This window comes from Olea europaea, chromosome 18, assembly GCF_002742605.1.
Source record: "Olea europaea var. sylvestris chromosome 18, O_europaea_v1, whole genome shotgun sequence".
Lineage (NCBI taxonomy): Eukaryota > Viridiplantae > Streptophyta > Magnoliopsida > Lamiales > Oleaceae > Olea > Olea europaea.
In genome coordinates, this window is record NC_036254.1 from 26699858 (window position 1) to 26715799 (window position 15942).

General features: G+C 36.0%; 2 protein-coding genes across 2 annotated transcripts; both read left to right on the forward strand.

Annotated features, from left to right (window-relative positions):
* Positions 1-903: 903 nt before the first annotated feature.
* Positions 904-6561, forward strand: LOC111368001 (exocyst complex component EXO84B-like). The gene is made up of 7 exons (XM_022989160.1): positions 904-1047; positions 1780-2564; positions 2649-2917; positions 4141-4656; positions 5365-5553; positions 5657-5793; positions 6125-6561. Exons 1-7 carry the CDS (start codon positions 977-979, stop codon positions 6285-6287), a joined length of 2130 nt encoding a protein of 709 aa, XP_022844928.1. The 5' UTR covers positions 904-976; the 3' UTR covers positions 6288-6561.
* A 5347-nt stretch (positions 6562-11908) lies between these two features.
* On the forward strand, positions 11909-13843 carry LOC111368002 (trihelix transcription factor ASIL2-like). The gene is made up of 3 exons (XM_022989161.1): positions 11909-11996; positions 12124-12171; positions 12374-13843. Exon 3 carries the CDS (start codon positions 12529-12531, stop codon positions 13648-13650), a length of 1122 nt encoding a protein of 373 aa, XP_022844929.1. The 5' UTR covers positions 11909-11996; positions 12124-12171; positions 12374-12528; the 3' UTR covers positions 13651-13843.
* Positions 13844-15942: the final 2099 nt, after the last annotated feature.

The window sequence follows — 15942 nt, forward strand, 5'->3', positions numbered from 1 at the left end:
ATTTGACTGACAAGTATTATCACATCTTATGTATACTTTAGCTTCCTATGACAAAACTAAGAAAATAGAGGTATAGATCTCTGTTTCTATCGTCCATCATATTCTTGGGTAACCACATACTGCATGTTTATATATAATTCTGCATTACTTGTACAGTTAAGTTATTGGTACAATTGCTGAATATTATAGAAGACGTTTAACCTTGTTAATCAAACATTTTAAATCATTTTTGTTAAATTAGGCATGTAACTAAATCAGGAGCTGCCATGTCCATGGTCAACTACCGATACCTTATGGTCGTATCCAAATGCCTTGTTAGTACTTCAATTATATTTCAGTTGGTTGTTAACATGGCATTGATGATTTCACCTATGGCCGTATGCCCATATCTCTGCAGTACTTTTGATGGATATAAATCCATACATTTTTTGTCACGGTTGACATTGGACATTTTTTGTGTCTGTTTCATCTGAACACTGATTTTGTATTACTTTGTGAGGCTGTATTAAGTTGTTGGCTTTTGAAATGGGATCAGCTGCTGAAATATTTATAATATCTTATTTAAAAATATTTTAATGCTAAGTTTGCTCAACATGACGTTGAAATTAATTGATTGAACAATGAAAATATTATATCTTAGTTTTGCTGAAAATATTGTAAAATCATTATCTTAGAAATCATACGCATCTTGCTTTGACTAGCTTTGCACTCAAACCTCAAGAGAGAGTGTACTTTGTACATTTTATTCAGCGAGTATCAACCCTAATGAGTATGCGGGGATGGGTGAAGAGTGGGGGAAAAGGATTTATAATTTATTAATTTCCACATGACTGATGCGTATTTAGATTGCTACCATCTGTTTTCTTCTTCTGCCCAGTATAGATTCTCTTGTGCTCCACATTATTATAAATGATATTTTCAGTAACAGCTGTACAATTACATTTCACAGGAAATAAGACAATTATGCTCATATCTTATGGATTTGAAGAGATCTTCAGCTGAAGAAATGCGCAGAAGTGTCTATGCTAATTATACAGCTTTCATTCGGTGAGTTCTTAGGTACACTTTCCTGCATCATACTGACAAATTCTCTTCTTTCTTTCCTCTTGCTATCTCTGTTTCTTGTTTGGCTGAAAATGATGTTAAAGAGTGAATATGTGCATACCTGGCCTTTGTTTGAGCCCCATTTTTTCATCAAAATATATTATTCAACAGTGATTTGTCATCATTTCAACCACACATTTTTTAATAAAATAATATTATATGCAAATCCAAAACTTTTCCTTATTTTTTTACTACACATTCTCCATCATAACACTATTTCCAAATGCATTTTTCTAGAAAAATGGGGCTCAAACAACCTCCTAGAGAAAATATTAAATAATTTCTTTCAGAATCTCCAAAGAACTCCAAATTTTGAAGTTTTCTAGCAATAGAAATTAGTTCACACGGCTCTATATTACTGAAGACAAGGTCTGTAGCTACCATGATAGCCACCATTAGGTAATATTTACACATTTGGAGATGCTTGAAAGCCATCAATCACGTTGCCTCACCTTTCCACCATCTTAGCATGGTATCCAAGCAAGCACATTGCATTTAGCATTCGAGATATATTTGAATTTTTTTTATACAATCAGGGGCGCCTTTTGCTTGCCATATTTGACAAGATGTCCATAATATTTTGTCTGGAAGAATTGAATCCGTTTTATGTACCTTCTGTATAATCTACATATTTAGATCTTCTGTTCATTTTTCTTTTTTAAATGCAACTGGCAGTACGTCTAAAGAGATATCAGATTTAGAGGGTGAGCTTTTATCGATGAGAAACCTGCTATCCACTCAGGCGACCTTGTTCCATAATTTAGCTGAGGGAGTTCATATTGATTCTCTGTCTGATACTGATCCTGAAGGTTCTGCTGCAAATAAAGTATCCAATGATGAAGTTGGAGAACCTTCAGATGTGGAGAAATGGTCTAGAGAGTTCCCTGATTTCCTTGATGTTCTGTTGGCTGAAAGGAGAGTTGATGAAGCTTTGGCCTGCCTTGATGAAGGTGAAAACATAGTGTCTGAAGCAAAGGAAAAGAAAATTTTGACTTCTGGCATGCTCCTCTCTCTGCAGTCTGCTATAATTGAACGCAGGCAAAAGTTAGCAGATCAGCTGGCTGAAGCTGCTTGCCAACCTTCTACGCGTGGTGCTGAGCTGCGTGCAGCAATTTTAGCCCTCAAAAAACTTGGAGATGGTCCTCGTGCTCATACTTTACTCCTCAATGCGCACTATCAGAGATACCAGTACAACATGCAAAGCCTTCGTCCATCAAGTACCTCATATGGAGGAGCATATACAGCAGCCCTGTCACAGCTAGTATTCTCTGCGATTGCTCAAGCAGTCAGTGATTCCATGGTTATTTTTGGTAAGGAGACAGCTTATACATCTGAGATAGTGATGTGGGCTACAAAGCAAACTGAGGCCTTTGCACATCTTGTCAAACGACATGCATTAGCTTCATCTGCTGCTGCTGGGGGTTTAAGATCTGCTGCAGAATGTGTTCAAATAGCTTTAGGACACTGTTCACTGTTGGAAGCTCGTGGGCTTGCCCTTTGTCCTGTGCTTGTGAAGCTCTTTAGACCTAGTGTNATAGCTTTAGGACACTGTTCACTGTTGGAAGCTCGTGGGCTTGCCCTTTGTCCTGTGCTTGTGAAGCTCTTTAGACCTAGTGTCGAGCAAGCGCTGGATGCCAATTTGAAGCGAATAGAAGAAAGCACAGCTGCTTTAGCTGCTGCTGATGATTGGGAGCTCACATATCCTCCAACCGCTTCACGCCAATCCGGCAGGACTCCTGCAGCTTTGGGTGGTACGATGTCACATCAGCACAAGCTTTCCAGTAGTGCTCATCGTTTCAATGCAATGGTCCAGGTAAAACAATTTTTGTCTCAATTGCTGCCCTGATAACATAGAAAATAACTTTCCCATTTCTCACTTTAAGCATGCCAACGTACAAAATACAAATTCAATTCCTTATCATTCTTCATTGATGATTAACTTCCTAGGTTTCTTGGCAGAGTTGGCAAATAGTGTATTTTGTATGTCATCTGTTATTTCTCTAAGGCCCCCAATTTTGATATGAAGCTTTCTTCTAGTGATTTAGTGTTTTAATGTAACAATCATAAGCCTGTGTAACTATGTATTTAAATTAGAAATCTTGGCCAGGTATTTGTTATCCTTTCCAAGTAGTCTATGTGTACGTCCATAATGACGTGGCCACATTCAGTTTTGTTAGGCATGAGAATCCAACTGTTGACTTCCTCGGGTAAATGTAATATACACCTTGAAGCCCCCATGGCGCAGTGGTAAAGCAGGAGGGTTCCATATGGAACATCGAAGGTTCAAATCCCTGCAACAGCTAGAAGGCAACATTTATGTTAGAAGGCAGTTGTCCTGTGGAGGCAAAGTTAAGGTGCGCTTTGTCGCCCCTCAAGGGGTCCTGTCCGCACGTCGTAAAAGGAGGTCTGTAGGGAGGAGAACTGCATCTCGAATATCTGGTCCAAATGTGTATAAGCTGTGACTGCATCCGGATTTACCTGGGTGGAGAACCAGGGGGAAGACCGTCACTCTTCAAGATTAGTCAGACGAAATTTGGACACATAAGTTATCAAAAAATAATAATAATACACCATGAAGACATGCATAGTCATTTACAGAATTCTCTAGACATAGTAATTATTTTATTTCTGGACAAATTTTTGGCAGCATGTTGAATAAGCTGGAAATTTACGTTGTAGTATGACTTCACTTCAGTATAACCCTGAAATTATTAGCCTAATGATTAGTATAGGCAATTTGGCTAAGCATCTGATTTCACTATGGTTGGTTGTAAATTGTGCACAAGTATTGTTTATTGGACAGGATTTGAGTTCTGTCACATCGTCTACCCTTTCTGGTTTTAAAACTGTCCTTTTGGAATTGCATGTTTAAGATTGGGTAAAATTCTTAATGCTAATTGAGAAGTAACTAGGCATGTTATTTCTCAATAATTTGATTTATGTGAAGTTTCTTCTGTTCTATCGTTGCTTTTATTCTTTTACTGATGGTTTTTAACTTCAAGTTGAAGCAGCTGCTTTTTTTAACTGCCTTTGCAGGACTTTTTTGAAGATGTGGGACCCCTGTTAAGTATGCAGTTGGGAAGTAAAACATTGGATGGTCTGTTCCAGGTGTTCAACTCATATGTGAATATGCTCATAAGAGCATTGCCTGGCTCCATTGAAGATGAAGCCAACCTCCAAGGTTCAGGAAATAAAATTGTTCGAATGGCTGAAACTGAAGCCCAGCAAATTGCGTTGCTTGCAAATGCATCCTTACTAGCTGATGAGCTATTGCCACGTGCAGCCATTAAGCTCTCCCCATTAAATCAACCCACTTACAAGGATGATTCTCGTAGAGGACTTACTGAGCGGCAAAATCGTAATCCTGAGCTAAGAGAATGGAAGAAGCGTCTTGTCAACTCTCTTGATAGATTAAAAGATAGTTTTTGTCAACAACATGCTCTAGATCTTATTTTTACTGAAGAAGGTGATAGCTATCTTAATGCAGACATTTACATAAACATGGATGGGAATGAGGATGAGATAGAGTGGTTCCCTTCTCCAATATTCCAGGTATTTTTTCTATTTTTTAAGTAAATTTGTTGGCTGCATTTTATAAATCTTATGTTATAATTATCTTATCTTTTGTTGTCAATATTACGGCAATGTGGATCTTCTAGTTTAGCTTTCCTATTTATTATTTTTGATTTTATCTTGTATCATGTAGTTTGTACTAATTTATCCTTGTAGAAGGGAACATTTGTGTCCATCATTAGTATCTTGGACCTTCACGGGGTTAAACTGCTTAAGATCTGGCCCCTACATAGTACCGTCTTTGTCTCAATATCATGGCTTGTACTTATTCATCCTATTGCTTATAAAAGATGTCACGTCATTCTTTTGTTGAAGTCTCTGGGCTTTCAGGGTTAAACAGCTTAAGAACTGCGCATCAACATTGCAGTGTTCCATATACTATCTGTCTATGGTATTTTGAGTCAACTTACAATTCAGCGCATGTTTGGGAATTGTTGATGAACAGTTTAAATTATAAACGGATATAAATGAGTAGTGGGCATATGGGTGGATCCTACGAAATTTCTGGATTAAAGGTGGTTTGACGAAAAGTGTTTATATTTATAAACAGTTCCAAAACAAGCTTTTAATTGCTAGACTTCTTGTTTTCTTTCCTGTGCTGAGATGTGTTCATAACTGCAATACAACCTGTAATGTTTACGGTATGGATTGTACATGTAACAATTTTCTATTTTGTCTACTGTCCAGGAACTTTACGCAAAGCTGAACAGGATGGCTGCAATGGCAGCAGAAATGTTTGTAGGCCGGGAAAGATTTGCAATGTTGCTATTGATGAGGCTAACAGAGACGGTTATCTTATGGCTTTCAGAAGACCAGACATTTTGGGATGATATTGAGGAAGGACCAAGGCCTTTAGGTCCACTCGGTCTTCAACAGGTTTATAAATTGATAGGTTTATAAATTGATATTTATTGGGGAACTCTGCCCTCTAATTGCCATCCTATTATAACCATCTTTTCTTTACATGTATTGGCTGCAGTTCTACTTGGATATGAAATTTGTGATATGCTTTGCTTTACAAGGACGCTACTTGTCTAGAAATTTGCGTCGGGTCGTGAATGATATCATAGCCAAAGCATTGGCTGCATTTTCTGCAACAGGCATGGATCCGTACAGGTACTGTGTATACTGTAACCTTGGTATGATTGTTGTGCATTTTCTTTCAAATGATTCTCTTAGAAGGTTACGGGAAGTTGTGTAGTTTTTTTTTGGAACCCGGATGGAGAGAAAATCCTATATGAGATATCTTGATAAAGGGAAAAGAGAAGTCCTTTTAAGTGTAGAAAGACAAAAACCAAGGATATGAAATTTCACAGTAATCCCAAGTTAGAGAAATTATTTAATTAAAGGAATAGCCAAGAAAATGATAATTGGAGTTGCTGCCAACTACATTTGCATAGAAAAACGAAATCTTCAAATTTGTTTTAACCAGTGTTGTTGGTGGCAGTGTACTTCGGGAAGATGAGTGGTTTACTGAAATTTGTCAAGATGCAATGGAAAAACTGAGTGGAAAACCCAAAGTTGCTAATGGGGATCGGGACCTGAGCAGCCCGACCGCTTCTGTTTCAGCTCAGTCGATTTCATCCGTAAGGTCTCAAGGGAGTTCCTGATGCTTGACCATTACAAATTTGTAAAGCAGACAGATTTTCATGGATTAGGCAACAATGGTAAATTCGCTTCTGTTATTTTTTCTCCTTTTCCTTTTATAAAGTATAGTGGTTGGAACTACTACCACTTTGTAGTTTTGCTATAGTGGTTGGTTGGAAATTCTTTAACTGGTTAAGGAGCATTTGAGTTTGTATATGTTGATGAAATTATCTCAGGATTTGCTGTATTCTTTTGATTGATTTGTACTAGGAGGCGGCCTTTAGAAATTAGGTCCCATGGAGTGAAATTGCCTTCCGATTCGATAAGTTGTTACTTATATATAATATATTAAATATCATATCAAGTAAAAATCATTTTTCAAACAATTTTAACTCAACTACAATTTAATTATTTTAATAATAATTTACTTTTCATTTTTCTATATGTAACAAATATTACAAAATTCTTGTCATGTATGAATTTCGTGTTATTAAATCTAAATTAATTAGAACATATATTAGTTTAGATTCAATGAATTTTAACTAGATGAATCTTGACCTACATGAATCTAGAGTTATTATAAAAAAATTTATTTTTGTTCATGTATTAAAAAAATTTAAGGGGTGATTAAATTCATGTATCAGCAATTATTTTTTATGCGCCAAATGTAGTATAGAAAGTTTGTTCATTTGTAGTATTTTATTATAACAAAAAATTTGAATCATAAAAATTAAGTTTCGAAAGTACAATTTTCTTCTCTTTAATTTTTTTTCTAAATTTAATTTTCTTTAGTTTATTTGAGACTTGTCAAATCTTTCAACGAATTAGTATCAAATATTATTTTTACAACACTTATTTTGTATCACATTTAAGTGACTAATATTACACAAAAACATAAAAAGTTAAAATTATATTTAGATTCTAGATTTTATTCATACTGCAAAAGGGGGTTTAAGCCTGACCTTCTATAGACCTAAGAGGTGCAAAATATCTAATCAGTACAGCAATTGGTTGGCAGTCATAGAAGTGTGACTGATATGGACTCGTGGGACTTTATCCCAATACAAAACTGTCCATCGGCTCCCCCCTCATAGGCGCAATGGGCACCTCGCCGATAGCCCCTTTGTTCGAACAGGGTCGACGTGGCCCTGTTCTAACAGCTTTTTCCCAATACAAAAGGCTGTTTAGTCAATCTCCTACCATTACATGGCAATAATAAATTGGCCTACGTAGCCGGGCTGACATTTGAGCAACATTCCTTATGCAAGTACGGAAAATTTTCATAGATAATTTGACAAATAATACGTGGTGGGAATTGATTGAAAAAAGAAAACAAAAGGCAATACAATCATCTGTGGCCACGTCGACATCGGTGGGAATTCTGTCAAAAATTTTATGTACTCATGACTTTTTCCTTTGAGCAAATCACAATTCATCCTTTTTTGCCTGATGATCCTTGATCTTCATTGTTTTAGAACCTAAAACTTGAGAGATTTCAACCGATGCCCGATAGGGGCATGCACCACAGTTTTTTATTGTTGAATCACATTGTTTTGTACTGAAGGTCCTCAATCTTTCTTTCTTATTGCATTTATTTTCTATATCTTTCTTGTCGATTTCTTATCTTTGACCTTCCATTGAATAGCATATTTTGATCGTTGACGGTGGTTTCTGTCCTATTACTTTTTTTTCGTTCTTTAAAATTAAGTGAAAATATCTTATTGCACTATCATATTTATTTAAAAATACGAGTAAATCCGAATGAACTTTTAGAATAAATAGAGGATTGAAAATAAGATTTTAATGAAAAAAATTAGGGATATAAGGACGACAATAAGTAAAGATTTAGAAATTGCAATTATGACGTGGTGCACATTCAAAAAAAATAAATAAAATTAAAAATTTAAAAAAAAAAAAAAAAAAAGACCATGGCACCAATATAATTACCCTATGGGCACCCCCTTCTCTTCAAGATTTTTTGACACTTGGTAGCACCACCACTTGCCGCCACATCTTCACCACCAGAAAAATCATTTTTCCTTTGTTCTTGATTCTTTTTGGTATTTGCCATCTTCTTTTTTTTCTTCTTCAAACAACGTACATTCTTCATCCCATGACCAACGTGTTGACATTTTTAAGTAGAAAAGGTACTTTGACAGGAAACTTGTTGCCAAAAACCTCTCTCGGTTTCTTGAGCAATCCAAATTCAATAATCAATTGTACTTGCAATGTAGGCCAAGGCCGACTTTCCATAGAGACAAAATAGAGGATTTAATATTCAAAGAGAAAAAATAGGGAAGTTCGTTGGAGAATTTGTTGCACGAGTTTTTGCAGCAAAATAATCTCATATGATAGTGGACAAGTACCAAAAGGAGCAATAAAGTGTGAAGTCAAGCTTCAAACATCACGAACCTACTTTAAATAAGATACTTCTTTATTTTAATATTATTTTTTAAGTCCACTGTTCTAATTTAGTAAGACCATTAAGTTTTCTTTTTATTTAATTAGTTTATTTAACCTTTAAAAATAATAAAAAATAATAAAAAAAGACTAAGATAAAAAGCTCCTGAGCGATCAAAACTAGATTGAGTTGTTATTAGATCACTAGTTGCAAGAAGTATTAATTAAATCGATAAAGACTAGAAGCAGAGCCCATGACTTGGGCATGGTATTGGTGCACCGTACAATTCAAACGAAAATAAAAGGAAATCCCCTTGAATAGGCTTAAGGATAGGGCTGAAAAAATCAAACTGTTGTGGCAATTAATGATAAGAGGTGATTTTTTTTTTTTTTTCAAAGTGTTCAATCCCAAATCGACACGTGTTGGGCCTATTTTTGAGTCTGTTTTTTAATCTGTTCCTGCAGCATGGTTGAAAATAAGTGAAAATTACAAAATTCCAAACATTTCAAGATCATAGTGCAAAAATCAGGTGGCTTTCCTATTCACAATTCAGGTATTAATTTAACTAATAATATTTATATAAATTATATCAACCCTATCTCATCCCAGTCTAAACCCTAAAATTCAAATTCATTTCTCTCTGTTTCTCTCTTCTCACTCTCTCCACTTGACCACAACTCCGGCGTCGCTGCCCACTGTCGGAGACTGCCACCCACAGCACGCCGATGAATAATCGTTGCTGCGTGGACTTTGCATAGATCGGAGGTGTTGGCTTTGCACACTGTTTCTCTCTCAATGCCGCTGCAATGTGCTTAAATTGGATGGTGATGGTTGGAACGGCACTTTGTTCGATTTCTCTTGCAACACCACTGCAGCTACTCTGTTGGATTTTTTACGTTGTTGAAATGGTGATGGTGGTGTCGGGATTTTGGGGGTGGTTGGTACAGGTGGTGGTGGATTTGGCGGTAGTAGGGTGGTGTTGGTTTTTGTTGGATTTTTTTTTTGGTTGTTGGAATGGTGGTTGGATTTGACGGGGTGGTGCACTGCGGTGGATCTAGGTAGGATACAGGTGGTAGTGGTGACGACTGTATTGTGTGGTATGGTGTGGTGTAGTAGATCTAGGTAGCGATGTGGTGTGGTTTGGCAATCTGGTGGCACGAGTTCGATCTGGGTGGTTGACGGCGTTGCACTGTGGTGGTTGTGTGTGGTGTAAATGGAGATAGAGAAGATGGTGGTGGTGGTGATGTGTTATGGGTGGTGCGGTGTGTGATGGTGGTGTGTTGTGGGCGTGGTGGTTTGGCGGTGTTATGGGTATAGTGGTGACTGGAGATTGTGGTGCTCATGAGGCGATGGTAGTTCTAGCGGTGGTGGTGTCCAACTATTGTTGTGTTGTTGTTGATGTTGGTGGTGGTTGTGGTTGTGGTGGCAGTGACAAGTGGGCTGTCTGTAACCAACAATTAGGTGTCTGTAACTAACTATTTAGACATCTGTAACAAATGATTTAGGTGTCTGTGACCAAAAATTAACGGTGCGATGAGGGTGGTGGTGTTATTGCGATTGGTGGTGTTTGCTAACGGTGGTGGTGCGCTATGGATGTAGTGTGATATGCGGCAAAGCTGCGGAGGTGGTGCAAGTTGATGGTTTGGGTTGATTGTCGGTGTGTATTTTTATTGGTGATGGTCTGTGACCTTAAAATTTGGTCCGTGACTTTAAAGTTTGATAATCTGTGACCAAAAAATAATCACGACGTCAACGATTTGGTCTGTAACCTTAAAATTTGATAATCTGTGACTTATAAACATTTTGATTTGTGACGTCAAAATAATCTGTAACCTACAAAATTTTTACTTTGTGACCTCGAAAAAATTCGTGACCAATTGATTTGATGATATGTGACTAGTAAATAAATCTGTAACCCATAATTGTGAATTTGTGACCATTAATCGTGTAATTGTGACTTTTTATATTTAATTAATAAATATTTTCAATTAATTATACAGAAATCTAAATTTTGAATTTTTAAACATTGTACCTGATTTGTAAATTGGTGTAAACCATACACCTTACATATGATTTTTTTCCCTGAAAATAATATACCTTATGAATAGCCCAGCTTTATGCCAGAATACCTAAACATTGCTCTTAGCTTTATGGTAGATAATATTATTTGATTCTCCATTCAAAAGAATGTCTTTTAATACATCATTTTTTATCTGATCTTCAAAGCCTCATTACGCCACCACGAGAATAAGGAACTTAAACAATTGAGACTCAGCGCTACAAGTGATACTAAGTGTGAAGTTCGATGACAATTGATGTAATTAACCCAATTTCAAGTGGCGAGTTATATCAGCAAGCTAACGTTAACATCATGTATCGACGATGTAACTAAAAGGAGTGAAAAGGTTTGGTGAGGCAAATGAACAATTTAAAGTCCAATAGTGACACTAAAGACATAATTCAATGGCAACTTCTATAATTAACCCTTATATTCTGTTTATAAATTTACGAAACACCATTGAATTTACAATCAATTTCGATTTGACGGTCAAAATTCAGCTCATGTTTGAACCCCATTATTTAAAAATCATCATTTTCGAAGTTATTTTCAACTATACATTCTCTCAATAAAATAATTTTACACATGAACTAAAAAATAAATAAATAAATAAATAAATTGAAAAATTCTACTTGTACATAATTCTATACATAAGGGTGTCCACACCCCTCAAATGGGGTGGGGCCCGCGCTAGATGGGCCCCACCTCATATGATGAGTGTGGACACCCTTATGTACAAAAATTATGTATCTCTAGCATAGTCCAAAAAAATTTCATACTTTTTCACCACATTTTTATCCAAAAAATCAATATTACAAAATCTATTCTCCAAAAAATTAGGTTTAAGCAAACCCTAATTATTTCATTATCATCAATGAGCTTTAAAAAAGAATTTCAGTTAAACGACTGCCTTACGATGTGTCCAAATTTCAGTATGGTCGCTTGCATGTCATAATGTCACGTAAGAATAATTTATAGTTGATGGCGAAAGTGAAATTTAGAATAAAGTTGAGTGGTCATTCGTAAAACTAATCCAATGGGCCTAAAGTAATCTCTTATACAAGAAGTGTACATGTAGCTTTGTCTAGGCCGAAGTGTGAATATTCGGGCCCACTAACATCTACCCCTGGGCCCAACGATTGCGAGATGCCGCCAGAAAATGAGCAAAATGCACGTCCAGCGTATTTTAGCAATGGCCACTTACGTCCACTCTACAGCTGATCTACCTCAGATGCGCATTTTTTTCCACACTCTCACAACCTCTTCTTAAAAGTAAATAAACTAAATTATGATATTTCTCTGAAAAATTCGATTCTATTCTGGAAATTTAATGTTTCTGAATTTTTTTTTAAAGTTTGAATTTCGATGTGTTATTTAGCCGTCGGTGTTTATTTTTCAGAAAGCTTGAATCTTAAGGCATCTCAGGATGACAAGTGAGTTATTTGAGGTATGAATTTATAGGGTTTTTATTTTCTTAGAATTTAACTTTATTTTTCACCCCTCCTCTTTTCGTAATGATCTTTATAATTCATGTATTCTAAAGAAACTGAATTTATACTTCACTGTTTTAGGTTAGAAAATTCCCTTTGACACTAATTTTGCCGTTTGTGCTTTAAATAATGATAATCTGAAATTTTGCGGGTCTTTAGGTGTTCCGGGTAGAAGACATCACTTAATTTCATCTCTATATGTCGGGAAAGTTGTATAATTGAGGGAAATAATCAAATAGCTTTGCTTTTTGCAAAACTAAGTTTGGAAATAAATTTAGAGATTGGGCATTAACACTTCTTGGACGTGGGGCTTGATGGACGATACTCGGGAGGATGATAGGTACCCGTCCAATCCTTATGGCATAAATGACCAAGAGTTTCCCATTCGGAATGCCACTTATGTTGGGAATGTTGGTAATGAGTATGTTGAGGATGAAGATAATGATGATGATAACGAAGATATGGAATATGAAGACGATGATGATGATGATGGTGGAGGGTCTAGTGTTCAGAGGATTAAAGATGATTATGCTGATGATGATGTTGATGATGACGATGAAGATGAGGATGAGGATGAGGATGAGGATGATTATGGTAATTTACAGAGGCACCCGAAAAAGAGAAAACTGAAAAGCTTGTTGTCGAGTTATGAGTTTGCACCACGAGTACCAGCACCATCATCTGCAACTCCTGCGGTGCCAAAGCCATCATATGGTGGACGGAATCCGCATACAGATTGGACTGAGAGTGAGACTGTTATCTTACTGGATGCTTGGGGTGATCGGTTTCTTAAGCATGGGAGGAAGAGCCTTCGGTCTGAAGAGTGGCAAGAGGTTTCTAAGAAGGTCTCCCAGGAGTCAAAAATTGAGAGAACAGATACTCAGTGTCGGAACCGTTTAGATACATTGAAGAAAAAATACAAGAAAGAGAAGATGAAGTTGGGAGAATCTTGGGGTTCCACTAGTAAATGGGTGTATTTCAAGAAGATGGATATGTTGCTGTCATCAGGCCCACAGCAAGCTGGCCTATCATGTGGAGTGGACTCAGGGGAGTATACGTTCATGAACCCTAAAGTTTATCTGAATAGCTCCAATGGAATGGATGAGATGAGAGATAGCCCAGGGAATTCGGAATCCACCAAAGGTGAGGAAGGTGTTCCGGAGGGTCTCCCTCCTAAGAAAACGAGGAATGAAATGGGTAATGGAGCTTCTCTTAAATTGCTTGCTGATTCCATCCAGAAATTTAGCGACATATATGAGAAGATCGAGAACAGTAAGAGACAACAAATGCTGGAACTGGAGAAAATGAGGATGGACTTCCATAGAGATTTGGAGATGCAGAAGAGGCAGATTCTAGAGAGAGCTCAAGCTGAGATTGTGAAAATACGACAAGGAGATGAAGATAATGATGTGTCTGCTGAGAATGTCAGCGGTTAATGTATCTTGTCATCATTGTATTTTATCCAGGGAATTATCCCTGGATACATTGTTGTGTGTGGGGATTATTGGATGCTGGCAGTTGTACTATATCCACGGTTGTAACCCTATTGGTCCTTGATCTTCAAGGCAATAATACTGAGATGATGAGAACATTTATTAAAGTCATAGTAATTAAACTTTTTCTTAGTTCTTTTCCGTTTTATTGATATCATGTTAATTGTTATTCTTGGGGAAGGATTTCTTGTTTGTTGAATTCTTTTGTCGTTTTCATCATAAAGTTTTCTGTTGACTGGTAGTTGTTATGAACTCTACTAATCTTTGCATGTATAATGACCAGACACACAAGTGAGGTGCTGTGTTTTTTTTTTTTTTTTTTAAGATATCTATTTTGCTGCTTATGTCGTGTTTACTTGAAACTTCCATTAAGTTGAAATCATTAAGGAAGATACCTAAGATGCTGAATCCAAATCTGTTGTTTTCGCTGCTTTAGTAATTCCTAATACATATTTTGTCATCTTGATTGTTCTATTTCATCTATTTGCATAAGAGCATTGTTCTGCAGCTGAAATCACGTATTCCTTATTTTGGAATGGCACTTTGGCTCCGGCACGCTCTTAGATAGGCATGTTTGGACTCTGCATTCAAAAAAAATTTCACTTGATGCTTCCACCCATGCTCCTGCCCTAACAAGTGGTCGGCGTAACATCAGGTATGCTAGAATGTGATCTTTAATATGAAGTAACATAGCTCATAAGTTTGAATGCTTATTCTGAGGTCACATGAGTATTATATACCTTAATTTGGAAGGTTCATCACGGTGTATGTAGAATTATTATCGCGTTTTTATAATTTAATGTGATTGGTTGCAAGATTTCTGTTGTTGCCTCATTCTATTTACTTTCCCTATAATACTTCGAAATATGGAAGGGAAAAGAAAGTTCAATTATCCATTTTTCTGTAAACTGAGGTAGCAACTACCAGCAAAAGATCTTCCTAGAACCATACATAGTGATCATATATAGAAGGTAAGTAGTATATATGGTTGAAATGTTGTCCAACATTTTATGTATTTTAAGGGGAGAGATCAAATTTCTCAATGATTCTTTGTCAAAAGGGGTATCAATATATCTGTTATTGGAAAACTAGAGCATGTTTGGCTAAGCTTAGAAAATTGTAAAGTCCTCGTGTAAAGAGTAACATAAATTGGCAATTTAAGTTATTTAAAAGTAGGTTTCAAGCTTAGCCAAACATGTTTTTATAAGCACGCTGCACTCAAGATGGTAGCTGTCATTCCATAAAGGATCTTGGTCTCAGATTTTGATCTTTGAAAACTCAACAATCCATGCCAAGTAAACGTACCATTTTGCTATCATCTTAGGATCATGTTTTGGGATTGTGGAATTTTATCATTAAGCTCTAAACAAAGATTATAAAACTCGTAAACTGTACTCGATACGGCTTATGTGTTAACCGTAGTTTGTGGTTCAAGAATCTACCATTACGATGTACATATCTATGAATAATCTTTTTTCACTTATTTGAATCCTTGTCTACTTGTTTTTGGGAATTTTATTTTCTTTTGTATTGAAAGGTATAATTTACAAAATTTTAATTTTTCTAGCGTAGTTTTCGACATGGCACTGACACGGACGAAGATGTTGGTCACTAAGTGGTTTAACCGTTAAATTGGTGATTTAACATTCTGATCAACTCTTGTCAATGTTAACAAATAAATGAATAAAATAAAATTATTTATATATAATAGTGATTGATAGTAATTTTCATGCACTAAATTAATCCTACTTTATTTTTAAATCTTTAGAATTCAAGGTAATGAACGATTTTTAAGATGAAATAATATTGGAAAATACAATTTTTCCCTTTTTTTCTTTTTTCTTTTTTTCTATTTTCTTAGTTAGATCTAGATCATTATGAGAGCTTGGAAAAGAAAACACATTCTTAACTATGAAGAAAGGTGTTGTGTTGGTAGCACCTGTGTGGTCCTCTCTTTTTTTTCAGACTATCCAATGAAACGTTGACAGTTCTCTTCATATTTTTAACCCCTGTCACCTACCTTATTTGTGTAGCAAAACTTTCTTGACTATATGCAAGCGTTACTACCTTTGCACTTTTATTATATGAAAAATAATGCTAGTTTACATACAATGGATTGTCAAAAAAGAGAGTGAATAATTTTTTTTCCTTTTTTTTTTTTGGTAGATTGAAAAAATTCTTACCCAATTACATCTCACCATATCATGTGTGTAAACTATTTCAGTTTGTACCCCC